Source organism: Lepisosteus platostomus, chromosome 2 (genome assembly GCF_059453375.1).
Source record: "Lepisosteus platostomus isolate fLepPlt1 chromosome 2, fLepPlt1.hap1, whole genome shotgun sequence".
Lineage (NCBI taxonomy): Eukaryota > Metazoa > Chordata > Actinopteri > Semionotiformes > Lepisosteidae > Lepisosteus > Lepisosteus platostomus.
This window is the reverse complement of record NC_142612.1, coordinates 33,675,844-33,702,929: the sequence shown is the minus strand read 5'-3', so window position 1 is coordinate 33,702,929 and position 27,086 is coordinate 33,675,844. Positions and strand designations below refer to the sequence as shown.

Here is a 27,086-nt window from a genome sequence, read left to right as displayed (position 1 = left end):
GCTCAGCCAATCAACGAACGATGTGGTTTGAAAGAAATTATCCAATCAAAATAACATACCAAGATAAGGCGGTGCAAAACATGGCGATGGCTCCTTCCGTTAGGTAACTAACCTATCACTCATCATGCATTCCGTCACGCTATTGGCTACAAATCGGCAAGAGGCGGTCTTATTAATTAAATGCATTTTTTAAAATACTCTATCTGCTGCAAGAGACGAGGTTGAACAACATTTTGCTTAAAACAAGTAAAGGTATGTTTGTATTAAAAAAACTGTTTTTAATTTATAATACTAGGTCGATATAGTCGAATATATTTTTAAATTAGGTCAAGCATTTTATTTCCCCGCTTGGTTCCAGTAACTAGAAACCATTTCACAACTTTTTCTGTGTAAGTTTATACATCCTAGAGGCTCTGGATACTCAATGAGAAATGAATAATATAATTACGCAATATCATGTTTCTTTCGCATAAAGTTATGCTTCTAACTGCATGACCCAATTAAGATGCACACGATTGAATGTATTTTTTACATGTATCTATGGGATATTTCAGACTTGCCGTGATAGGTGTAAAATATCTGTCGATATCGCGTTGCATAGTGTAGGGCTGATGGTGATGTGCAGGGATCAGTACTGCTGGCTACGTTAGATAACACAATATGGGGATTTTTTAAAGCTTATATTATTTATTATGGAGGAATATTTCCTTCTCCATTTGCTTAACCCAATACAACGTAAATGACATTTCCGTATGTTCTTGGTCTGTGTGTTTGAACAAGTCTATTGGCTGTGGCTTATGGACAACACTTACAGTCATCACCGATGAGAAGTGGGAATGTTTGCTTGACCAGAATCCAAGAGGAGAGCGGTAGTTATGTCAGAACACATGACAGGGGAGACCAGCTTTCCATTTCTCTTGAGAGAAAAACCTCTTTTCACGTGCTTGGAAATCTAAAATGTCATTCCTCTTAATGCATTACTTCATTAAGGAAATATTTTGGGGTTTAAGATGTTACAGTTTTTAAGATTCTTGTGTTCCTTATTACTCTGTGTTATTCAGTATTTCTATCTTATTGCATGGGATTCCATATTATGTAATGTACAAACAAAGGAACGTGGTGAAATATTGAGTAAACTAATTTCGTTAAATGTTATAAGGCTTTACAAGTTGAGTAAAGTTATTGTTAGTAAGCCTTCTGTTTTTTCATGTTTTCTGTACCGCATTTTTAGACTTCAATTAAAAGTGAATTAACAAGCCAAGTCCTGCAATAATGTCCCCTGTTCAGGCAAAGGCAGGTGAGTTAGCTTTCCCGTGTCCAGTACAGCACATCTGTGTGTAGATTGATTGTCCTCGTGTATACAGGCTCAGCACGGCAAAATGCGGAATCAGGGAGGTTCTGCTCGTAAGAGGAAGGCTGTGGTCCCTCAGCGCCGAGTTCCCCCCCCTCCATCACCACCCCGGCGATCTGGCAGGGCAGGTCAGTGTGAAGCCCACCACTGTGACTCGCTGTGTTTCTGTGTGTGTCCATCTGTGTCTCTGTTTGCTGGGTGTTGTTTCACTGAGGAACTCAGTTACTGTATTATCCTCTTTGTAAATTTAATTATGTACGTTAGTGGTGACTCAGACAATGCAGGCAAGCAGATGGGTTAACAGTCTATTATCATCTCTCCCATATTTGCAGCTTAAATCATGTGATATCTAACAGTTTAGGTTTTACATATAAATAGCTTTATATACAGAATCTTTATTGTTTTCTGACTCCCATCACCAAATTAGTGTTTCTCCATTTATCTTTCCAGTGTTGTTGTTTGTATGGTATCTGTCAAGTCCTCTAATTTCTTTTTAGTCAGTTCAGGACTGTATTTATAAACAATGTCCTGCAAACCTAGTAAGAGAACTGCAGGATGGTTATCTGCACGCATACAGTATTCGTCGTCTTTCTGTTACCTCATCCCTATGTGTGAACAGTGTATTAATTTGTCCGTTTTGTGCAAGGGGAGAAGCCAGTGAAAAAGCGTAGGTACCGTCCAGGGACCCGCGCTTTGATGGAGATTCGCCAGTACCAGAAATCCACTGAGCTGCTGCTACGCAAAGGCCCCTTTGCCAGAGTGGTAATGTCTTCTCTTTCCCTTGTCAGGGAAAATACATTGATCCAGTGCACTGAACACTGGAATTTAAAACAGAAGAGCACTGTTGGTGGCATTAACGCATACATGCTGTTCTTCGTAGCATTGTGCTTTGCTACTACATTCACGCCACTCAGGAACAGTGAGTGTAGACCGCAGGATCTGCAACAATGAAGCACAAAACAAAGCAGAATCAGTTGGAGTTTAACTCCTGTGGCTTTTCGGAACCTCTACACTCCTATGTAGCTCAATTGTGGGGTTTTCTAGAATCCCCAGCAGTGTCACATCTCTGTAGGAAAGCTAAACTGGTCCACTTAAGCCTTAAGCCTGAGCTAAGTCGATACTTTTCCAACCAGCATCTGAAATTTATGACATTGTGTGTTTTCAGGTACGTGAGGTCTGTCAGCAGATGTTTGTGATGGATTACAAGTGGCAGGGCATTGCTATTGGCGCGCTTCAAGAGGTAACACCTTGCAGTAGTTTAGTGGTACTTTATTGTCTAGTCACTCTATACCAGTGACATACATCAGATATGAATAAGTCTTTAAATAATGTCAATTGTTCCAGAAAACCACCTCTTAGGAAAACCAACCATATCTACTGTCTACCTTTGTCTGCCAATGCAAGGTACAGTGCCTTGCGAAAGTATTCGGCCCCCTTGAACTTTTCAACCTTTTGCCACATTTCAGGCTTCAAACAAAGATATAAATTTTTTATCTTATGTGAAGAATCACCAACAAGTGGGACACAATTGTGAAGTGGAACGAAATCTATTGGATTTTTGAAACTTTTTTAACTAATAAAAAAAATGAAAAGTGGGGCGTGCAAAATTATTCGGCCCCCTTGCGTTAATACTTTGTAGAGCCACCTTTTGCTGCGATTACAGCTGCAAGTCGCTTGGGGTATGTCTCTATCAGTTTTGCACATCGAGAGACTGAAATTCTTGCCCATTCTTCCTTGCAAAACAGCTCGAGCTCAGTGAGGTTGGATGGAGAGCGTTTGTGAACAGCAGTTTTCAGCTCTTTCCACAGATTCTCGATTGGATTCAGGTCTGGACTTTGACTTGGCCATTCAAACACCTGGATACGTTTATTTGTGAACCATTCCTTTGTAGATTTTGCTGTATGTTTGGGATCATTGTCTTGTTGGAAGATAAATCTCCGTCCCAGTTTCAGGTCTTTTGCAGACTCCAACAGGTTTTCATCCAGAATGGTCCTGTATTTGGCTGCATCCATCTTCCCCTCAATTTTAACCATCTTCCCTGTCCCTGCTGAAGAAAAGCAGGCCCAAACCATGATGCTGCCACCAACATGTTTGACAGTGGGGATGGTGTGTTGAGGGTGATGAGCTGTGTTGCTTTTACGCCAAACATATCGTTTTGCATTGTGGCCAAAAAGTTCGATTTTGGTTTCATCTGACCAGAGCACCTTCTTCCACATGTTTGGGGTGTCTCCCAGGTGGCTTGTGGCAAACTTTAGATGAGACTTTTTATGGATATCTTTGAGAAATGGCTTTCTTCTTGCCACTCTTCCATAAAGGCCAGATTTGTGCAGTGTAAGACTGATTGTTGTCCTATGGACAGACTCTCCCACCTCAGCTGTAGTTCTCTGCAGTTCATCCAGAGTGATCATGGGCCTCTTGGCTGCATCTCTGATCAGTCTTCTCCTTGTCTGAGCTGAAAGTTTAGAGGGACGGCCAGGTCTTGGTAGATTTGCAGTGGTCTGATACTCCTTCCATTTCAAGATGATCGCTTGCACAGTGCTCCTTGGGATGTTTGAAGCTTGGGAAATCTTTTTGTATCCAAATCCGGCTTTAAACTTCTCCACAACAGTATTACGGACCTGCCTGGTGTGTTCCTTGGTCTTCATGATGCTCTCTGCGCTTTCAACAGAACCTTGAGACTATCACAGAGCAGGTGCATTTATACAGAGACTTGATTACACACAGGTGGATTCTATTTATCACCATCAGTCATTTAGGACAACATTGGATCATTCAGAGATCCTCGCTGAACTTCTGGAGTGAGTTTGCTGCACTGAAAGTAAAGGGGCCGAATAATTTTGCACGCCCCACAAAAATCCAATAGATTTCGTTCCACTTCACAATTGTGTCCCACTTGTTGGTGATTCTTCACATAAAATAAAAAATTTATATCTTTATGTTTGAAGCCTGAAATGTGGCAAAAGGTTGAAAAGTTCAAGGGGGCCGAATACTTTCGCAAGGCACTGTATACCTGAGATCATACCTGGTTGCCTATTTAATGTAATTAAATGGTCTTTCACTAGTGATAGAGCACAGCAGTCTATGATCACTTCATTGCCACTTGCTGGACTGTAGCTAATAGTTCAGCAGAGATGGTGCTTTCAATCTTACAATGTTTGTTTTTTCACCTGTCAAATGTGGTTTAACTTGTTTATAGTGATTTGCAGGAGGCAAATCTGTGGTGTTATTTCACTCCTCATTACCTTAAGGTCCGTCTTTACCTGATCATGACTGCTTTGTGTTGTAAAGTCTATGCATATGTTCCTTCACGTTACTTATGTGTAAGCAAGGAAATTAATTTTAAAGACAAATTTTGGATCGTTCAAACTGCTACTACAAAAAGAAATTCTTATGACAAATAAATAGTAAGCCAGTAAGTTTTGGTTAAAGTAGAAACGACTTATTCTTGAGTTAGTTTCTAATTAGGTGTCTGAAGATGGCACTCAACTATCGAAACCTTTGAACTGTTAGCCTTGATACAACCTTTGTTTGCAGACATTGTAATGTGAGAAATATTGGTAGAACAATGTTTTTCTGCAAAGGCTTTTTTAGAGAATGCGTACTTGCATCTGAAAGGACTGAAGAATGAAGTTTCATTATTATGGAAGCAGTGTATTTTTATTCTTTTTAAAATTCATGAAATGGTCTGTCTGTTGGGAAATGCGCCCAGTGTCTCCGATCTACACCTCTGCCCTCTCTTAGGCTGCAGAGGCGTTCCTAGTGCGGCTGTTCCAGGACTCCTACTTGTGCTCATTGCATGCCAAGCGGGTCACCCTGTTCCCCAGGGACATCCAGCTGGCCCGCCGTATCCGGGGTCCTGAGGACCGCGTGTGAGGAGCCAGTCCAGCACCGTTCAGCAGGATGGCCACCAGCTGCTCTCGATAACACATTGATATGTTGCAAAGATTTTTCACTGGCTGGATGATAGTTAGACATTGTTACAGATGCTGTATTTCCAGTGGTTATGTTGGAAATTCTTTAAATGTTCTTTGGGTTTTAGACTCCTGTTTCACAAATGTTTTTTTAAGTAAAGATTTTATTTTTCTTATTAAAGTTTATTTAATCAAAATATTCTTTGAATTCTCTACCTAAGAATATTAATTTAATGGTATGATGTAACAGTAGTTGACTTGAAAGCTACAGGAATATGAAGTCTCTGTTTTAGAAAGTAATTAAGTATGTACAGTATTTTCTCCTTTCAGTACGATTTTAATGTACTTTAATATCCATTAAATGTCCTTTAACTTTTAATTTTTTTCTCTCAGTGCAGTTTTAATGGAGTGTCCTTTCTCTCTCGTTACGGTGTTAATGTCAAATGAGTCAGATAAAGGTAGTAGCCTCTTTCTTATTACTGCCTTCTGTTGCCACTGTACTTGTTCAGTTCAACAAATGACTGAATACTGTAGTATTTGTGGACCATTACAGGCTTTATTCCCAAATCCTTCTTCCCATCCATAATAGTTTTCCTTCCCCCAGCTTGCTGTTTATCCTTTTCCTTCCTCCACATCTCTTCTCATAACCCTTGCTTCTTCCTACAGTAGTTTCCTTTTCTGTCCAGTTTTTGTGCTGTTTAAATAGAAGAAAAACTAAACAATGGAAGAAGTCCACGGGGTTGTCCTTTTCACTTCCTTGGAGGATTTTGAATATTTGAATCGGGTCTCAACTTAATAGTTCTTCAAGACTAAAAAAATAATTTACTTCAGCCTGTCAATTTTCTTTAAGCCCCAGAATGTACCTGCTTGCTCTGGAATGACTACAGAGCAGAGCAGCATTCTTTTCTTAATGAAGCACATGAGATTGCAAATGACATTTGCAATCTCATGTGCTAATTTAACACAGTTTTCCTGAGATAAATTCTTGAAAGTTCTCATTTTCAAAAAGTTAACCAAACCTCAAAACCATCTTTCTGCAAAACAGGACAATATAGGTGCAAAAGGCTCTAACAAAATCAAAAGACTTAGCACATGCTTCAGATGCAAAACAGGACATCAATCAATACAATAGAGCCCAGAAATGGAATACTGGCTATCTTTGCTTCCAGAAAGCTATTCAAAAGATGATAACATCTGATATAGTAACATGGTTATATTACCCCTCACTGTCCTGTCACATTCAGTATGACTCCGTGTCCAATAAGGGTCCTGCCACGTCACTATTAAGCCATGATTTGGACTGTGGTGACCTTTATTTCATTAGAGGTACAGTATTTGTATAACTCCACCTTTCTCTTTCCCATTATCTCCCCCCAGCACTATCACCATGCATTCAGACCCCTTTTTCTTTCAACTACTTGTTCCTGCTCCATCCTTCTGCAAAACTAACTCACTGGTAACCTAATACAGTAAATGTATGCTTCAGTTTTGACTGATGATATAACAATTGTGGCTGTTATCTGTAAGGTTTAAGTCATGGGACTGGTTGCTTTCAGCTGTGAACTAATTAATTCATTTAGTTTCACAAGCCTTACTCTGTTAACTGCAGATTTGCATTCATTGTTTTGTACAAATGTGCTTTGAATTTTGTGTAAACACAGTCATAAATGACAAAAGTGTTTCTCAAATCACACTTAATTCGCGGGACTTGCATTAACCATTTTGAAAAAGTATGTTTCAGGAATTGAATTTGAGCAGCTGAGAAAAACTGTAATATGGTCTATTTTTGTATCCCATATTTTATTAGACCTATTTGGACACCTACCCCAGCTCTGGCACCTCACAATCCTTCCTCCTGCACCTCCACAGCGGTGTGTTTAATCTTACTTCCTGTTTTTGATCCTTTGTTAAGTAAAGACCTCCTAACGTCCCGTCAGCTTAAAGTCTGCTATTTTGACACCTGTTTTTTTTTTATTTGCAAAAATTACAATACAAACATAATAACCATAAATTACATAATATCAAACACAATAAATAAAAACACAATCTACAAAAAACCTTTAGTAGAAACAGGGTTGCTGTAGACAAGTATAAAGGTCAATTACTTTACTGAAGCATTATTTTCTCCTCCACAGAAGGACTGTAACTGTTAGAATCTTTGACATTTATGCTTTAATTTGAAATCTTTTTTTTCAGTTACCCATGTAACTAATTTGTAATAAACCGTCAACATTAACAACCACACTTTGACTAACCCTGTAAAACAAAATAGAAACTAATATAACTCTTTTTCCTTTTCCTTACCGCAAACCACTTTCCCACATACTACTTAAAACTACCATTTCCAATGTGTCTTTTCTTGAAAAAGTCAGTAACAGGCTCAGTATTATGTGAGCTATAGTACAGGACTTTGAAAATTGCTCGCAAATAAAAACTATTGGTATTCTTAGGTACAGAATTCAAGCCACTATTTCGACATCATAAAAATTCAAACAACAGAACATACTGTAACAATTTCAAATACAGTCTTTGCATAACATAGAAAAGTTTTCAACAGGAGCTCAAAAATCGAACATAATCATTTCCAACTTAACAGAACTTGTGGAAATACAACACCTGTAACAACTGACAAATATCCAGACATTGTGGCCATCCTGCTGAACAGTGCTGGACTGGCTCCTCACACGTGGTCCTCAGGACCCCGGATACGGCGGGCCAGCTGGATGTCCTTGGAGAACAGGGTGACCCGCTTGGCATGCAATGAGCACAAGTAGGAGTCCTGGAACAGCCGCACTAGGAACGCCTCTGCAGCCTAAGAGAGGGCAGAGGTGTAGATCAGAGACACCGGGCGCATTTCCCAACAGACAGACAAAATGACCACAACAATTTGGTAAACCTGGATTTTGCAAAGGCTCACGTATTGAATTCATATTATATAAATACAAGGAGCAGATGATGTGAGCATAAAAAATGTGTCAAGTAGTTAGTACACCAAACATGGTATATTTCCACTCATCAATCTGCTTTCCAACTGCTTCTTCCAATTTAGAGTCACAGGGGAGCCAGATCTCAGCATGCGAAAGACCCAAGCCAGTGTACACCCTGGACGGAATGCCAGTCTATCCCACTGGAATATGTCACGGTTCATAATTATTCAAGATCCTTAAATAATTTTAAACTGTTAAACAAAATAATTTCCCTTTAACAAAGCTCAAGATTAATTTCTCTCTCAAGGCTAACAATTCAGGAACATTTAACCACATTTGATATGTGGAAAAACAATCACGGTAAGATCAATAATTGACAGAAGACACTAGGTCTGCTGCTACAGTCTGATAGGTGGCAGTAGAGGGCTCAGATTCCTGGGTGATTACATTGCGTTGTACAGATAACCAGGTACAGCTTCAGGTATATTGTACCATGCATTGGCAGACAAAGACAGGCAATAGATGTGATGGGATCTGGCCATTTCTGGAACAATTTAAATGTGAATCTTTATATGTATACTCATATCTGATGTAGATGTAAATATAAATTCAAGTACACAAGTATGTCAATGGTGTAGAGTGACAATAAAGTACCACTAAACTCAAAGACAGTAGACCACAAGGTAAACCCACAGTCTCACCTCTTGAAGCGCGGTGATAGCGATGCCCTGCCATCTGTAATCCATCAGAAACATCTGCTTACACACCTCGCGTACCTGGAACCACACAACATCTTTAGCGGAAGATCAATCAAGGCTCGAATGGTCCGATTTAATGTCCCTGCAAATGTCTGAAGCTGCTGGTGATTAAACCCCCCCCACAAAACCTTCTAGAATTGAGTGGAGAGACACAAGTAAGCGACTTGAGTTAAACTCCTACTAATTCTACTTTGTTTTTTAGCTTCACTGCTCCTCACCTCACTCACTGCTTCCGGGTAGTGGGACTGTGGTAGCAAAACACAATGATACCAGACAAGCATGCAGAGTTATTGTCAGCATCAGTGCTCTTCTGTTACCAAGAAAACATACAATAAAGAAGTCCATTGTATACAGAGCACTGCCTTACTGTATTTCCACTATTTGTGTAGCATGAGTGTGTACAAGACATTACCAATCTGGCGAAGGAGCGTTTGCGTAGAAGCAGATTAGTGGATTCCTGGTACCGGCGAATCTCCATCAAAGCGCGGGACCCTGGACGGTATGTACGCTTTTTCACTGGCTTCTCCCCTTGTACAAAACAAATAAGTTAATGCACTGTTCACACAAAGATATGAGGCAACAGACTAAACAAAAATATAGACACATACAGTCTGCAATCGCATATCAGTCACACACGTTTCTTCATAAACTTAGAGATTTATATATATCGCATATATATGTTTATTCCAATATTTCAAAAGTAAGTAACTGCTGTTCAGATAAACACAATTTTGGTTGGGTATATACTCCTACAAAGCATAAGGTTAGCAGATTAACCTGCCTCAAAAGAAAATATGAAGAGAATGTCAAACTATACTGTATAATGCACAACCTATGTGGCCAGGCTTGGCAATGACTAGTGTACTTCAGTGGTTAACTGACATGTGCTCACAATTATTTTCCCATGGCAGATGGTATGACTGGATCACAAAAAAGACCAATTTAAGGACCTTTACAGGAGCAGCACTTTGCATTCAGTTGTGTGTGTGCTGATTTTTTTATTGCAAGAGCTGACTTTACAAAAATTAAATGATTAAAGTGACAGATGACCATGCCATGCATGACCATGACCATGCAGTATCCACGCACTGCCTAAGAACGGGAAGTAAAATTATCAAGGATCAAAACTACCCTGGAAATGCACTTTTTATAAGAGCCTGGTCCTCTAGGTTCAAAAAAAGCTTCTACAGCACAGACATAAGACTCCTAAACTCCACCTCTTAAATTCTCCACCCACTTACACCCCTCTGTTTTGCATTGAACTCAAAACACAACCACAACTTTGCAGTGAATTTACAGCCACTGCTGAACTTTGCACACAGCTTTGCTATCTAAATGCTGGTTAAATAATAGCTGCTACCCTGTTATTGTCTCCAAGAATTGAGATGTAATTTTCTGTCAATGTTATGTAATATTTTATGTCATTTGTCATGTTTGAGGAAAACACGGAAGTAAGCATTTCATTGTACCCAGGAACACGTGACAATAACCCTGAACTAAAATTTGAAGGGAGGCCAATAACTCAGACACAGAGGGACAGACAGGCAGATGGAGACACACAGAAACACAGCGAGTCACAGTGGTGGAGCTTCACACTGACCTGCACTGTCAGATTTCTGGGGTGGTGGCGGAGGGGGAGGAACTTGGCGCTGAGGGACCTCAGCCTTCCTCTTACGAGCAGAACCTGGTTCTTCCTGATTTTGTATTTTGCTCTGCTGAGTCTGTGTAGACAAGAACAATCAATCTACACACAGATGTACTGGACTGGACACAGGCAAAGCTAAATACAGTATTTAACCCTTGTGAGTGTGTATCCACTGTGTGTACAGTATGTATCCATTGTGAGTGTACAGTTTATCCATCGTGTGTGTGTATCCAGAGTGTGTGTATCAAGTGTGAGTGTACAGTTAATCCAGTGTGTATGTGTCCAGAGTGTGTACTTCTAGTGTGTGTGTATCCAGTGTCTATCCAGAGTGTGTGTAGTTTATCCAGTGTGAGTGTACAGTTTATCCAGTGTGTGTTGGTGTCCAGAGTGTGTATCCAGTGTGAGTGTACAGTTTACCCAATGTGTGTGTATATCCAGAGTGTGTGTATCCAGTGTGGTGCCCAGTTGAAGTGTAAAGGACATTACTGCTCTGGTGGAAGGGCCCCTGCGTAGCTGCTTGTTAGTAGGTTCCTGGACCGGGCTGACCTCCATCATAGCACTGGTCCCTGGAAGAAACGTACTTTGTCCATTAGCATCTCTCTGTTAGGAATCCCTGGTGGGAAGATACAAGGATCCTGTGCAGACGCAGGCACGGGTAATAGATGAGGCAGGCGAACAATCCAAAACGAGAGGCAAGGTCGTGGTCAAAAGGCGTAAGGCAAATAGTAATCCAGGGAGAACTCCAGTAGCAGACAGTCCGAGGCGAGAGGCGAGGTGCAAAGTCGAAAAGGCAGAAGGGGAGTCCAATAACCAGAATAAACGAGGTACAGGAAAAAACGCCAGGTAGAGCTCTCAAGGAGTAGACTCAATACCGAGCAGCGGGAAGCAGGTGAAGATGGTATAAATACCACTGCGCACCGCACTGTGGAGTGGTGTGCAGGTGGTTTAACTCCTGCGGCGGCTTTTGTTAATAATCACCCGCTGCTGATGCTGATTAGCTTGCTTAAGAGTTGGTCTTGACTGCCTGGTGGTCGTGACAGTACCCCCCCCTTCACGGGCGGCTCCAGACGCCCGAGAAGGCAGATCGGGATAGTCCCTGTGGAAGTCTCTGACTAGCGTAGGGTCCAAAATATCCTTCTCCGGAACCCAAGATCTTTCTTCAGGGCCATAACCCTCCCAGTCAACCAGATACTGAAGGGTACCGCGGTTCCATCTAGAGTCGAGGATCTTGTGGACTGTACAGATGCAGCCATTCAAAGTGCGCGGTACAGACACGTACCGGAGGTAATTGGCTACGGCGTCGTGCATCGTGACGCGCGATGGCGCAAAATACCGCGGTGCGTGATTGGTTGACCGACAGGCGCACTCGTGGTCCGTTGGTCTGTCGTAGAAAGACTTACTGTAAACGTCTTTACTGTGTTTTGATATTGAATTTTACCACTGAAGGGAAATCTTAGTAGCTGAGCATAAAAAGAATAGGAGCATACTGTAACGTGTGTGAAGGCCAGAAATGATATTAATTTTGGAACATAAACATACAGTATATAGCTGGTCTTGGTACTTTAAAGAAAAAAATACACACCAGTATTCCATTTCTCCCTAAACATTGTAAGCTTTGAAGTCTTTAACTAACGTGATACCGGAGTCAACAAGCATACTTTTAGAATTTGATTAAAAGGGAATATAATATGGAATCGCGTATCTCAAGAATTTAATAACGGTATGATTATATCCGTGTACTGCGACAGGGCTGTGTAGGGCTGTTTCGCCTGCCTGTTCATGCGAGCTGTCTTGTAGCCTACTGGTCTAGGTGCGTGACTACCAACTAGCAGGTTGTGTGTTTGAATCCAGCTGGTTCTGGACTTTTCATTTTTATTTATTTATTTTTTAATCGCATAACATAAACATATTACCGTATGCAAACTGTACTGTATACAGTATGTATATGTATATTTAATGTCTTACCTGTGCCCGTTTAAGCATTGAATATTCATATCTAATTTTACCACTGAAGGGAAATCTTAGTAGCTGAGCATAAAAAGAAGAGGAGCATACTGTAACGCGTGTGAAGGCCATAAACGATATTAATTTTGGAACATAAACATACAGTATATGGCTGGTCTCGGTACTTTAAAGAAAAAATACACACCAGTATTCCATTTCTCCCTAAACATTGTAAGCTTTGAAGTCTTTAACTAACGTGATACCGGAGTCAACAAGCATACTTTTAGAATTTGATTAAAAGGGAATATAATATGGAATCGCGTATCTCAAGAAATTAATAACGATATAATTATATTCATGTTGCAAAAGAACTGCAACGGACATAAAAACTCCCTTGCTTTTAACAGAGCGTTCCATAATTTCTAACTACGAAAATGCCAGGTGAAAGGATTTGTAAACATATTTTGTTAAAGCAAGTCAGTTTTTTCCGCAACACATAAAATACATTTTTCCAAGAAAGTTTAGCCTTTGTCACTAATGAAACCACTAAATAAAGACATAAATATAGACATCTTAAGATTTGTTTTATTTAGTGTTATTAGCAGGATGAACTGTCAGAGTGTATATTTTGTTGCAGAGTTGCTGCAAGATGTTAACAGTGAAAAAGGTATTTAGAAATGAGTTATTTCAAGATGAAAAAGAAAACATACACGAAACATGGTTTCATTATGACCAGAATCGGTCTTGAGATATTTTTAACTTGATTTACAGTATTTGAGAGGTATGTCTTAACACCGATACTACAGTGCTTAAGTACTGCTCACGTACAGTATATGTTTCTAGGTTTATATTATGCATTTCATACGGTCAAATTACTTTTGAGCAACTAATAAGAAGCGCGAAACGGTATGCGTTTTAGTTTCGTTTTGTGCTGGGACCCGTGGATTGATTAGAGATATCAAGTACATACAAGTCATTTTTTAAATGTTGTAGTTCGTCTTGAAAAAATGTTACGAGTACATCATCTATCAACAATTACACAGGTTCTGTTTCCATATTGCGGATTTTGGTTACGTAATATTATTTTCTAGATTTCACGTTGTGAATATATGATTTGGGCAAACAGAGCCGCAAAGAAGTACATTATTGGTTGTTGTTTTTTTTTTTGCAGTTTTATCTAGAACAAGCGATGCTTAAACCTTTGTCTGATTCTTGTGAAACTATCCACATGACAGTTACAGTACCTAGGAGTTGACTTCAGTGATGTCACTGATGGGATGTTTCTAAAAATCCATCCTCTGTAAAACGTCTTCTCTAGTTGTCCTGCATATGTATTCGCTAATGAAGCTGTGTGTTCTGAGCCTGGATCTCTACATTTCTGTATGAACCAGCTTAGAGGGCTAAAGACAGCTTGTGTTTAAATTGAGTGTAAGGCAATTTATGCTTCTAAAGTCATGGTCAGCATTTATTTTTGTACTGTGCTGTAAACTTGTTCTGTGCCAAGTCACATTATTTTATAGCGTTTTTATAGCGTTATCAAATCCGGTGGCGCTGTGTGTTAGTTTACTGACTCCCATGTCACATGGTCTGTGATTGAAACCTGTAAAACCTGTTTAATTCGTCACAGCCAGCACTCTTCAGGTGTGAGGGTCTTCTGCTCAGAATGAAACGCTAAAATGTTTGTGTATATTCTAATGGTAGTGGGGGCAGGGTGTGTGGGAACAGGTTTGGTTGAAATTGCATTGGAGATCTATGTTCTTCACACCTGAAACATTTTCTCTGAAAGCATTTTCTTCGCAGTTTAACCGATCTTGTTACAGCATGTTACAGTTTACTATTATTAACCATATTAATTTTAAGTGCTTAATGTAAAATCTTGTAAAAATATATTTTCATTGTTCAAATATACATTAAGTCTGACTATCATATAATAAGTTAAATACAAAACTAAAGAAAAAATAGGGTTAAATATAATTCAAAATATTTTGCTAACAGTGTTAACTGTTTAGGAATAATAAAATGTATTAACTAAGGAGTAGGATGGCACAGTTGTTAGTATGTTTTTTGTTTTTTTTCTTTTTCATAAATACAACAGTAGTACCTGATGTCTCAGTGGCTTTCAAAATTAAATTATGCATGCAAACCTGTGAACTAGAAAGATAACTAAGATATCCATCCATTTATAATGGTGGCGAAGTGGTTAGCATTGGTATCTTGCTGCACTGGGGTCCTAGGTTCAATTCCTGCCATCCTGTGTGTGTGGGGTTTACATGTTCTCTCTGGGTTACATGGTTTTTCTCCATATGTGTGATATGACTCCCTCTCGCACTCCAAAACATACTGGTAAGTTAATTGGTTTATGGGAAAACTGGCCCTGGTGTGTGTGTGTTTGTGTCTGTCTGTCCTGTGATGGACTGGCGCTGTGTCCAGGGTGTATTCTGCCTTGTGTCCGTTGCTTACTGGGATAGGCTCCAAATCCTCTGTACTGGATAAAGAGATTAGAAATGGAAGTAAAGGCACTGTGAGGATGGAACTATACACGGTGTTAGAAACCCACTATGAAATGGCAGCATCTCACTGAGAATAAAATATTTTATAGTGCTGGCTTAAGGAAACAGCCTTTCCACCTCTCTTGCACATCAGTATCCATACCTAGTTATTTAAACAAATTGCCTCTAATTATAAACATCTTAATATGCTGGCTCTGTGGATCCGCATCAGCTATGTTTGCCCATTCCTTCAATTCATGTGCGTCCAACACACAGTTCAGCGCTAGCAACTACACAAAATCTAAAATATGAGCTCTACTTGCCACTTACAATACCAACAGTACCAGCTAACTTTAGTAGTGACATTTTCATGGATCTTTTTAACAATAAAATTTACAACATCAGACTTCAGACACAATTAAACAGGCCTCAAAAAAGTCTGGTACAAACATTTTCAACATGGAATAAACCGTTACTTTAATGGTATAAACCTTAAATGGATTCATATTCTCAATAAGATTTGGTGCTCAGTAACATGACTTAGAAAATGACAGAAGACATACGTATCATGCTTATCCTTCTATTTTTCATAATCGTAAACTCCTTAAGGCAGTTACATTTTCTCTGTTCTGACCTGGAGTTACAGAGAAATTTAAATTCTAAGAGATTTGTAATGAGGAAAGTCATACCAATCACTCATACAGTACCAGGATTTGCAATTACAATACAAATACTTTCTTTCTGTATGTGTTTATTTTGCAGTTTGAGTCTATGGCATTCCCTTGGGGGTCTATACTCCAAGGCATGACTTTTTTATGGGAACATGACATTTTTTTAAACATATATTTTTGTGGTAGGAGGGCGCAAAACATCAGTATTTACTGCTATTAATCACTGTACGATTTATAGTTGAAATCTGAGCCTAGATATAAAGTTAGATATAAAGTTAAAATCTCGACAAAGCAATGTAGGAAATACAGAGAAAATAAATCCTTTCTGACATCTAAAATCAGTTTCGATCAAGGTCTCTAAAACGAACAAGAAAAAGAGGATTTTCGGAGGGCAATTACGCTGTGTTTATATAGAATAAGTGATTTATGAGCAATCTAATTTCTTCTTCGTTTAAAACAGTGAAATGTCAGCTGCAAAAGATCGCACCAGAAACAGCACTCTCTCTGCCTGTCATAGACGTTCAGGAAAGGCTGAATGAAGTCATGTCAAGTACAATAATTCGGTGATCAATAATAACAGTTGTATTATATCCATGGAAATATATTCATTATATGCCAGCGAACCTCACCGTGCCAGGCCACCACTGCGTCACAACACACAGCTGCCAGTGCACCTCTACATACCCGACCACCACTGCATCACACAGCTGCCAGCGCACCTCACCGTGCCAGGCCACCACTGCATCATACAGCTGCCAGGGCACCTCACCGTGTCAGGCCACCACTGCGTAACACCACATAGCTGCCAGCGCACCTCACCATGCCAGGCCATCACTGCGTCACACCACACAGCTGCCAGCGCATGTAACCGTGCCAGGCCACCACTGCGACACACCACACAGCTGCCAACGCACTTCACCGTGCCAGGCCACCACTGCGACACACCACACAGCTGCCAACGCACTTCACCGTGCCAGGCCACCACTGCGTCACACCACACAGCTGCCAGCACACCTCACCGTGCCAGGCCACCACTGCATCACCCAGCTGCCAGCGCACCTCACCGTGCCAGGCCACCACTGCATCACGCAGATGCCAGCGCACCTCACCGTGCCATGCCACCAGCTGGGTCAAACCACACAGCTGCCAGCGCAACTCACCGTGCCCGGCCACCACTGCATCACACAGCTGCCAGCGCACCTCACTGTGCCAGGCCACCACAGCGTCACACCACACAGCTGCCAACGCACTTCACCGTGCCAGGCCACCACTGCGTCACACCACACAGCTGCCAGCGCACCTCACCGTGCCAGGCCACCACTGCATCACCCAGCTGCCAGCGCACCTCACCGTGCCAGGCCACCACTGCATCACACAGATGCCAGCGCACCTCACCGTGCCATGCCACCAGCTGCGTCAAACCACACAGCTGCCAGCGCAACTCACCGTGCCCGGCCACCACTGCATCACACAGCTGCCAGCGCACCTCACTGTGCCAGGCCACCACAGCGTCACACCACACAGCTGTCAGCGCACCTCACCGTACCAGGCCACCACTGCGTCACACCACACAGCTGTCAGCGCACCTCACCGTGCCCGGCCACCACTGCATCACACAGCTGCCAGCGCACCTCACCGTGCCAGGCCACCACTGCGTCACAACACACAGCTGCCAGTGCACCTCTACATACCCGACCACCACTGCATCACACAGCTGCCAGCGCACCTCACCGTGCCAGGCCACCACTGCGTCACATAGCTGCAAGCGCACCTCACCGTGCCAGGCCACCACTGCATCATACAGCTGCCAGGGCACCTCACCGTGTCAGGCCACCACTGCGTCACACATATTTCAGCGCCATATATTTCATGGATATTATGGAATATAATGGATGGATATCTTAGTTATCTTTCTAGTTCACAGGTTTGCATGCATAATTTAATTTTGAAAGCCACTGAGACATCAGGTACTACTGTTGTATTGTTGTAAGAAACAAAACAAAAAACATACTAACAACTGTGCCATCCTACTCCTTAGTTAATACATTTTATTATTCCTAAACAGTTAACACTGTTAGCAAAATATTTTGAATTATATTTAACCCTATTTTTTCTTTAGTTTTGTATTTAACTTATTATATGATAGTCAGACTTAATGTATATTTGAACAATGAAAATATATTTTTACAAGATTTTACATTAAGCACTTAAAATTAATATGGTTAATAATAGTAAACTGTAACATGCTGTAACAAGATCGGTTAAACTGCGAAGAAAATGCTTTCAGAGAAAATGTTTCAGGTGTGAAGAACATAGATCTCCAATGCAATTTCAACCAAACCTGTTCCCACACACCCTGCCCCCACTACCATTAGAATATACACAAACATTTTAGCGTTTCATTCTGAGCAGAAGACCCTCACACCTGAAGAGTGCTGGCTGTGACGAATTAAACAGGTTTTACAGGTTTCAATCACAGACCATGTGACATGGGAGTCAGTAAACTAACACACAGCGCCACCGGATTTGATAACGCTATAAAAACGCTATAAAATAATGTGACTTGGCACAGAACAAGTTTACAGCACAGTACAAAAATAAATGCTGACCATGACTTTAGAAGCATAAATTGCCTTACACTCAATTTAAACACAAGCTGTCTTTAGCCCTCTAAGCTGGTTCATACAGAAATGTAGAGATCCAGGCTCAGAACACACAGCTTCATTAGCGAATACATATGCAGGACAACTAGAGAAGACGTTTTACAGAGGATGGATTTTTAGAAACATCCCATCAGTGACATCACTGAAGTCAACTCCTAGGTACTGTAACTGTCGTGTGGATAGTTTCACAAGAATCAGACAAAGGTTTAAGCATCGCTTGTTCTAGATAAAACTGCAAAAAAAAAAACAACAACCAATAATGTACTTCTTTGCGGCTCTGTTTGCCCAAATCATATATTCACAACGTGAAATCTAGAAAATAATATTACGTAACCAAAATCCGCAATATGGAAACAGAACCTGTGTAATTGTTGATAGATGATGTATTCGTAACATTTTTTCAAGACGAACTACAACATTTAAAAAATGACTTGTATGTACTTGATATCTCTAATCAATCCACGGGTCCCAGCACAAAACGAAACTAAAACGCATACCGTTTCGCGCTTCTTATTAGTTGCTCAAAAGTAATTTGACCGTATGAAATGCATAATATAAACCTAGAAACATATACTGTACGTGAGCAGTACTTAAGCACTGTAGTATCGGTGTTAAGACATACCTCTCAAATACTGTAAATCAAGTTAAAAATATCTCAAGACCGATTCTGGTCATAATGAAACCATGTTTCGTGTATGTTTTCTTTTTCATCTTGAAATAACTCATTTCTAAATACCTTTTTCACTGTTAACATCTTGCAGCAACTCTGCGACAAAATATACACTCTGACAGTTCATCCTGCTAGTAACACTAAATAAAACAAATCTTAAGATGTCTATATTTATGTCTTTATTTAGTGGTTTCATTAGTGACAAAGGCTAAACTTTCTTGGAAAAATGTATTTTATGTGTTGCGGAAAAAACTGACTTGCTTTAGCAAAATATGTTTACAAATCCTTTCACCTGGCATTTTCGTAGTTAGAAATTATGGAACGCTCTGTTAAAAGCAAGGGAGTTTTTATGTCCGTTGCAGTTCTTTTGCAACATGAATATAATTATATCGTTATTAATTTCTTGAGATACGCGATTCCATATTATATTCCCTTTTAATCAAATTCTAAAAGTATGCTTGTTGACTCCGGTATCACGTTAGTTAAAGACTTCAAAGCTTACAATGTTTAGGGAGAAATGGAATACTGGTGTGTATTTTTTTCTTTAAAGTACCGAGACCAGCCATATACTGTATGTTTATGTTCCAAAATTAATATCGTTTATGGCCTTCACACGCGTTACAGTATGCTCCTCTTCTTTTTATGCTCAGCTACTAAGATTTCCCTTCAGTGGTAAAATTAGATATGAATATTCAATGCTTAAACGGGCACAGTTAAGACATTAAATATACATATACATACTGTATACAGTACAGTTTGCATACGGTAATATGTTTATGTTACGCGATTAAAAAATAAATAAATAAAAATGAAAAGTCCAGCACCAGCTGGATTCGAACACACAACCTGCCAGTTGGTAGTCACGCACCTAGACCAGTAGGCTACAAGACAGCTCGCATGAACAGGCAGGCGAAACAGCCCTACACAGCCCTGTCCCAGCACACGAATTCTTTAGATACGCGATTCCATATTATATTAGCAGAAAAGCTTAAAACTACCACTTTTTCACACGCTATTTCACATGCTAGTTAAATACTTCGATGCTTAAAATCGTTAGGGAGAAATGGAATACCGGTGTGTATTTTTCCTTTAAAGTGCAGATTCCTGGAATCTGACTGGCTGACACCCCTCTGAAGTGGTTCCATAAAATCTGGTATACGGAAAAGAAAGCGTTGATAAATACAAGTGTCTTTTAATACACTCTTTGCTGTGCTCTTGAGGATCCTTGTGATATTTTAAGCTCTAGTTGAATGATAGGTGTCGCATTTTAAATCATTTTCGTAGTTAGAAATTATGAAACGCCCTGTTAAAAGCAAGGAAGTTTTTATGCCCGTTGAAGTAAAACAAAATGCCTGACAAAGTATGGCTTGGACAGATTCCAAGTGCTTGTACAAATGTGCTAAAGAAATTATACTTTGAGTATACAGCTTGTCCAAAGTCATCCATTATCAATACTATTAGTAATATCTTCAGTAAAGGCTTTGATGCATAAATATTTCTGATAAAGGAAGGTTGTGTACTTTTGTCCAACTGAGCAATCTTGCTTTCATAAAATATACCAACATTTTAATGACTGATGATTAACATGCTGTAATACACAGTTCAAAATTAAAGGCTCAAATGCTGTACATGAGAGGTTAAGCTCCCCCTGGCGGTTTTACAAGGCGACGCCGGATAGTTAGTAACGTGACACACGTGAACTGCGTGATACCCCGGTGGGCGTGTCGCAGTATGCCGCGAAATACCTCACGCATTTTCAATGGCTGCATCTGTATATGCCTGGTGCCCCAGAATGCGACGCGGGGGTGGCGGGCGACGTTGTGGAGCTGCAAAAGGTGAGCGGTAGAAGGGTTTCAGGAGGGAGACGTGGAAGACGGGTGGATTTTGAGGGTGGGGGGAAGTGCAAGACGGAAGGTAACTGGGGTGATCCGGGAGAGTATCCTGAAGGGGTCGATATACCTAGGCCCGAGCTTCTTGGAAGGCAGGTGTAGAGGTAGGTTCCTTGTTGATAGCCAAACAAACTGTCCTCTGCGAAAAAGGGGGGCTCGTCTGCGGTGTCGGTTTGCGAATTTGGCCTGGCGCTGAGTTGACTTGATGAGAGCTGTCCTCACCATTCTCCAGGTTCTCCGCAGCTTGGAAATATAATGACGCACCAACAGCACAGCCGTGTCCGGAGGGGTGACAGGAATGAGAGTGGGTTGATAACCTAGAGAACAGAGTAAGGGAGAGAGACCTGTGGAGGAGGAGGTAAGAGAATTATGGGCATATTCTGCCCAGGGAAGTAGCGATGACCAGTCATCCTGCGAGTTGGAGGTGAAGGCTCTCAAAAAGGTAAGGAGGCTTTGGTTGGTCCGTTCCACCTGACCATTGGCCTCAGGATGATAACCCGAAGTCAGAGATACATGGGTCCCTAAAGCTTGGCAGAATGCCTTCCAAAAGGCCGAGACAAATTGAGGTCCCCTGTCCGAGACCACATCGTTGGGCAACCCATGTATCCTAAAGACCTGTTGCACAAACAGTGACGCCATTTCCTGGGCTGTGGGCAATGCTGGGAGGGGGACGAAATGGGCTGCCTTGGAAAAACGATCAGAGATCACCTAGATTACCGTATGACCTTGACTGCTAGGAAGGTCCGTAATGAAGTCCACAGCTATGTGGGACCAAGGGCGGTGTGGGATCGGAAGAGGGTGAAGGAGACCGGTCTTCTTGGCACGCGGAATCTTGATCCTGGCACAGACAACCTCGGACGTACTCTGCAGCATCTGATCGCATGGAAGGCCACCAGAAATCTCTGGTGAGTAGGTCCAGAGTGCGTGTGCACCCGGGATGGCCTGCAAACCGGGAGTCATGCCCCCATTGCAGGACAGCAGAACGCAAGTTGTCCGGTACAAAAAGCTTATCCGGCGGGCAGCACAAAGGAACTATAGCTCCGTTGATGGCACGTCTGATCTGATCCTCAATAGAGCAGTGGATCGCCCCGAGGATTCTGTTAGATGAAATGATTGGTTCTGGTGTGTAGTCCAGATCCGGGGGATCATGGAGCCGAGAGAGAGCATCAGCCCTCCCATTCTTAGAGCCAGGCGTATAGGTGATAACAAAATTAAAGCGAGAAAAGAAAAGAGACCAACGGGCCTGACGGGAATTGAGGCGTTTGGCCGACTGAATGTAGGCCAGGTTCTTATGGTCCGTGATAATGACAAAGGGGTGATGAGCCCCCTCCAACCAGTGTCTCAATTCCTCCAGGGCCAGCTTGATAGCTAGGAGTTCACGATTACCGACATCATAAGTAACCTCGGCGGGGGAGAGCTTCCTTGAAAAGAAGGTGCAGGGATGTGGAATGTGCTTATCCCCGTGGCGCTGGGAGAGGACTGCCCCAACCCCATAGGCTGAGGCGTCAACCTCCACAATGAATGGCTGAGAGGGATCCGGGTGTCGTAGAAGTGGTGCCGAACTGAAGAGTTGTTTTAACGTAAAAAAGCCTGGTTAGCCTCCAGGTTCCATTTACCCAAGCCTGGTCGATTGCGGGTTAGTGCTGTGATAGGCGCCACGACGGAGCTAAAGTTCTGGATGAAATGTCTATAGAAGTTGGCAAAACCTAGAAACCTGAATTTGCTTTAAGTTACGAGGAGCTGGCCAGTCATTGATGGCCGCCACCTTAGCAGAGTCCATCTCTACACCAAGGGGGGAAATGATGTAACCCAGAAAGTGAATTTTTGAGGCGTGAAAAACACACTTCTCAAGCTTGGCATAGAGTTTGTTGTTAATGAGTCTAGCCAGGACCTCCTGGACGTGGTGGACATGATCCCTAGGGTTGGTAGAAAAGATGAGGATATCATCCAGGTAAACCAAAACAAAATTCCCAATAATGTCCCTAAAGATGTCATTCATGAATGACTGGAAGACCGCCGGGGCATTAACAAGACCAAAAGGCATCACCTGATATCCATAATGTCCATGGGTGGTCATAAAAGCCATCTTCCACTCATCCCCTTCAAGTATCCTGATTAGGTTGTAAGCCCCCCGTAGATCTAACTTCGAGAAGATGGAGGCTCCCCGTACGGACTCCAAAGCGGCTGGAATTAAAGGCAGGGGGTAACGATGTTTGACTGTAATGGAGTTCAGTCCTCTGTAATCAATACACGGCCGCAAGGAGCCGTCCTTCTTCCCAATAAAGAAAAAACCCGCACAGGCTGGAGAAGAGGAGGGACGAATGAATCCTGACTCCAGAGCCTCCTTAATATAATTTTGTAAAGCCTGATTCTCTGTAGATCCGTCCTTTGGGTGGAAGGGTTCCAGGGAGCAACTCTATAGCACAGTCACAGGTACGGTGAGGTGGAAGCGAAAGAGCCTTCTGCTTATCAAAGGCTTGTTTCAGATGCCTGTATTGGGGCGGGATGGGAGAGTGCTCCTCCATAGAGGTTACTGCAGCAGCAACCTTAACCGGCTGACGACAACAGTTGACATGACAGGAGTGGCTCCAGGCAATGAGCTCATTCTTGTCCCAGGAGATGTGGGGATCGTGCTTCTTGAGCCAGGGAAGACCCAGGATTACTGGGTAGGCAGGCGAGTCCAGGAGAAGGAGTGAAATTTCCTCAACATGAGTAGCACCAACTGTTAGAGAGAGAGGGACGGTCTGCCAGGTAATCCGTCCAGGTGCAATCGGGGATCCATCCAGAGCTTGAATACAGATCGGGGGTGAGACCGGAGCCAGGGGAATATCCCACTTCTTAGCAAAAGTGGCGTCCATAAAGTTCCCCGCTGCCCCCGAGTCAACAAAAACCAAAAGGGGAAGGTGTAAGTCAGTCCAAGAAATTTCAGCTGGGAATAAAGGGCCAGACGAGGTTTGAGAAAAAACGGTACTACTGACTCTAACAGCAGGCTGCGGAAGGGTTCGAGAGGGATACGGGGGTCTCAAGGGACAAGCAGAGAGAAGGTGATCAGGTGCAGAGCAATAGAGACACAGTCCCTCCCGACGGCGCCTTTCCTTTTCCTCCGAGGAAAGGGGTGCATGATGCAGAGTGGGCACCATGTGGGTAGTACCTTCAGGACGGCCAGGACTGCTTCCAGCATGACTCTCTGCTCTCCGCAGCCGAATGTGGGTGTCCAGTTCAACCACCTGAGCGATTGCTGATTCGAGAGAGCGGTTGTGAAGTGGTGAGAGCACCAGGTGGTCCTTTAGATCTTCAGAGAGACCCTTAGAAAAAAGGCAAATCAGGGCTTCAGGGTTCCAGTCAGATTCCGTGGCGAGGGCTTGGAATTCAGCCACATAATCATTCAGAGATCCATCACCCTGACGAAGCGAGGCGAGCCGGAGATGAGTCAGGTCCGGGTTGACCGGAGAAAAATGTGCCTGGAGCCGGTCAGCAAAAAGCTGGAAATCAGCAAACTGAAAATCTCCCCTAGCAAGCAACACAGCTGCCCAGTCCAGAGCCTTGCCAGTGAGCAAGGAAAGGGCAAAACCGATCGTCTCCCGGGGAGAAAAAAAATGCTCAGGATGCAACTGGAAAGCCAAGGAGCATTGTGCAATAAAACCCCTACAGCCCGTGGCGTTGCCGTCATATCTTTCTGGGAGAACAAACGGCGAGGTTACGGGAGTGGTGGGCGGGGTCACAGGGATCGGAGCAGTGGTCTGTGCTGGAGGCGAAGGGACAGGGGAGGGCGGAAGGCTAGCAACGTGGTTGGAGAGAATGTGGAGCGAAGACTGAAGCTGGGTGAGAGCTTGGGAATGGCGATTGAAAAGTGAGCGAAAGGCTTGTGCGTCCGCGGGATCCATCTTTGGCTCGGTATTCTGTTAGGAATCCCTGGTGGGAAGATACAAGGATCCTAAACAGACGCAGGCACGGGTAATAGATGAGGCAGGCGAACAATACATAACGAGAGGCAAGGTCGTGGTCAAAAGGCGTAAGGTAAATAGTAATCCAGGGAGAACTCCGGTAGCAGACAGTCCGAGGCGAGAGGGGAGGTGCAAAGTCGAAAAGGCAGAAGGGGAGTCCAATAACCAGAATAAACGAGGTACAGGAAAAAACGCCAGGTAAAGCTCTCAAGGAGTAGACTCAATACCGAGCAGCGGGAAGCAAGTGAAGATGGTATAAATAGCACTGCGCACCGCACGGTGGAGTGTGTGCAGGTGGTTTAACTCGTGCGGCGGCGTTTGTTAATAATCACCCGCTGCTGGTGATGATTAGCTCGCTTAAGAGTCGGTCTTGACTGCCTGGTGGTCGTGACACTCTCCCTCTATAACACAGACCATTTAATGCACTGACCACAAAGAGAGACAAGGCAACAGACTAACCATAGACACAAATGTGTAAATACAGTTTGTGCTCACATATCCACCAATGTGTTTCCTATTAAGCTTGCAGACGCTCACTTGCAAAAGGATGTGACAGATAAGCAATACAAATGATACCACTGGAGTGATCAAATGGAATATTACAAATTCAGTGATAGGAGTCAGAAGAGAACCGACATCTACACGTGCTGGCTTAAAACAGGAACTGCTAAAATCATAAAGTAAATCATGACCTGGTCTTTCTGATCGCTGGGGTGGTAAAGGAGGGGGGAGATCTTGGCGCTTAGGGGCCACGGCCTTCCTCTTGCGTGCAGAAGCTCTTGGATTCACCATTTTGCTGTGCTGAGCCTGAGTAGACATGGAAAGCAAATCCCAAGACAGATCTACTAGACCAGATACAAGGAAACCTAGCCATTTTTGCCTGAACAGGAAACATAAGATGAATTAACAAGCCCTGCCCTGCAATTATATCTGTAAACTAACATCACTTGTCCCCCCCTTTCACATGCCTGCCTCCAAACCTACCAAAACCAACATGAGAACAAGCCAGTATATCATTCAATACTGTTCTGTCAGTGGTTTTCAACCTGCAGACTCTCACCCATTTTAGAAGGTGTGAGAAGTAGCAGAAAATAGATTATATGAATGCAATTTACCAAGAGTGATAAAAAAGATTAATATTAAGGTAGAAAAGCATTTAGGTCTAACTTGGCTTAAAGTCTGAAATGCAGTACAAACTAAAACACATGACAAAATGGAATGCCTGCCAACAATGATACTACTTTACACATGCATAGCCTTAAAAACTTGAATTCTACCTAAACCATTTTCACTCTATATCTGACCTACTTTTTCTTGGAAAAATTTTAGAATGTATTGTTGCAATTCATTTAACAAGAAATTCAAAGGAACCCGTCTGATTTCAGACAATTACACAACACACAAGCTACCCTTGTTAAATGTTTAAGTTACTGTATTCTTATGATTGCGGGATACACAGGAGGTTATTTGCAATGATGCAGACGTAGGGTTTCCCAAAAATTGAATTTATATTTATTTTTAAAGCAATTTCTAGAATACTTAGTGGTATTTCTGGACTAAACGCATATACACATCTACTGCTACATCTGTTCTCTTTCTTTTTCTTTTTCCCGTTTACAACCACTTTTGTGCAATATATGCCAGGGACCTGTACAATACATTTACATCTATATTTATATCTATATCTATATTACATCTATATCTATATTCATATATGTGATACTTTTTCTGTGTACTGTTCTGTTCTAGTTTGCTCTTGTGTGTCCGGACTGTGAGTAACTCTAGTATTGTATTGTATGTATTGTACTATTATTATATAGTTCGTTACACTGTGGCTGTGTTGTGTGTGTTAAGCTGCTGTTGCACTGCAATTTCCCTCACGGGATCAATAAAGTATCTATCTACCTATACTTTGTGTACTGTTATAAGTCGCAGGCCGCACTGTGTTCGGAGTAATTTTGCGCGGTTATTGATTTTTTTCAAGTTGCAATGCTAGAGTAGAAAGAATGTGTAAAGTGATATAAAGTGCTTCCACAACTAAAAAATGAAATCATTTACATTAGAAGAAAAACTTTAATTTGTAAGATTAATTACTGCATCTAAATTGGCTCAAGTAGTTTGCAAATCCAGCGAGTTCCTACAAAGGTAAGATTTTTGTAAAATGCAAAACTATATCCGAATGAAAACAACTTATTTCAATGTTAGAAAAGCCTTTCGTATTGCA

The 27,086-nt window shown here is 42.0% G+C and overlaps 3 protein-coding genes across 4 annotated transcripts in view; 1 reads left to right on the top strand and 2 right to left on the bottom strand.

Moving 5' to 3' along the window:
• LOC148676326 (chymotrypsin-like elastase family member 1) overlaps positions 1-27,086 on the bottom strand; it is a 99,053-nt gene that overhangs the window by 47,986 nt on the left and 23,981 nt on the right. The gene's annotated exons all lie outside the window — the stretch shown is intronic.
• Positions 114-5,641, top strand: LOC148676329 (histone H3-like centromeric protein A). Of its 2 annotated transcripts, none has more exons than XM_088606341.1 (5): positions 114-252; positions 1,365-1,479; positions 1,998-2,113; positions 2,517-2,591; positions 5,093-5,641. In XM_088606341.1, exons 2-5 carry the CDS (start codon positions 1,380-1,382, stop codon positions 5,222-5,224), a joined length of 423 nt encoding a protein of 140 aa, XP_088462467.1. In that variant the 5' UTR covers positions 114-252; positions 1,365-1,379; the 3' UTR covers positions 5,225-5,641. The 2 variants fall into 2 exon arrangements, with proteins under 2 accessions (XP_088462467.1, XP_088462476.1); XM_088606350.1 differs by having other exon boundaries at positions 184-252; positions 1,342-1,479.
• On the bottom strand, positions 7,214-25,669 carry LOC148676328 (histone H3-like centromeric protein A). Its single transcript, XM_088606329.1, has 6 exons — positions 25,555-25,669; positions 11,079-11,158; positions 10,548-10,668; positions 9,360-9,475; positions 8,891-8,965; positions 7,214-8,074 (listed from the first exon to the last, which is right to left on the bottom strand). Exons 1-6 carry the CDS (start codon positions 25,652-25,654, stop codon positions 7,943-7,945), a joined length of 624 nt encoding a protein of 207 aa, XP_088462455.1. The 5' UTR covers positions 25,655-25,669; the 3' UTR covers positions 7,214-7,942.

Bases quoted from the DNA above. Each gene is read 5' to 3' on its own strand.
- LOC148676329 (XM_088606341.1), top strand. From the start codon at position 1,380: ATGCGGAATCAGGGAGGTTCTGCTCGTAAGAGGAAGGCTGTGGTCCCT. The intron at 2,114-2,516 runs GTAATGTCTTCT...GTGTGTTTTCAG, and splicing joins AAGGCCCCTTTGCCAGAGTG to GTACGTGAGGTCTGTCAGCA. The intron at 2,592-5,092 runs GTAACACCTTGC...GCCCTCTCTTAG, and splicing joins CTATTGGCGCGCTTCAAGAG to GCTGCAGAGGCGTTCCTAGT.
- LOC148676328 (XM_088606329.1), bottom strand. From the start codon at position 25,654: ATGGTGAATCCAAGAGCTTCTGCACGCAAGAGGAAGGCCGTGGCCCCT. The intron at 8,966-9,359 runs GTAATGTCTTGT...GTGTGGTTCCAG, and splicing joins AACGCTCCTTCGCCAGATTG to GTACGCGAGGTGTGTAAGCA. The intron at 8,075-8,890 runs GTGAGACTGTGG...GCCCTCTCTTAG, and splicing joins CTATCACCGCGCTTCAAGAG to GCTGCAGAGGCGTTCCTAGT.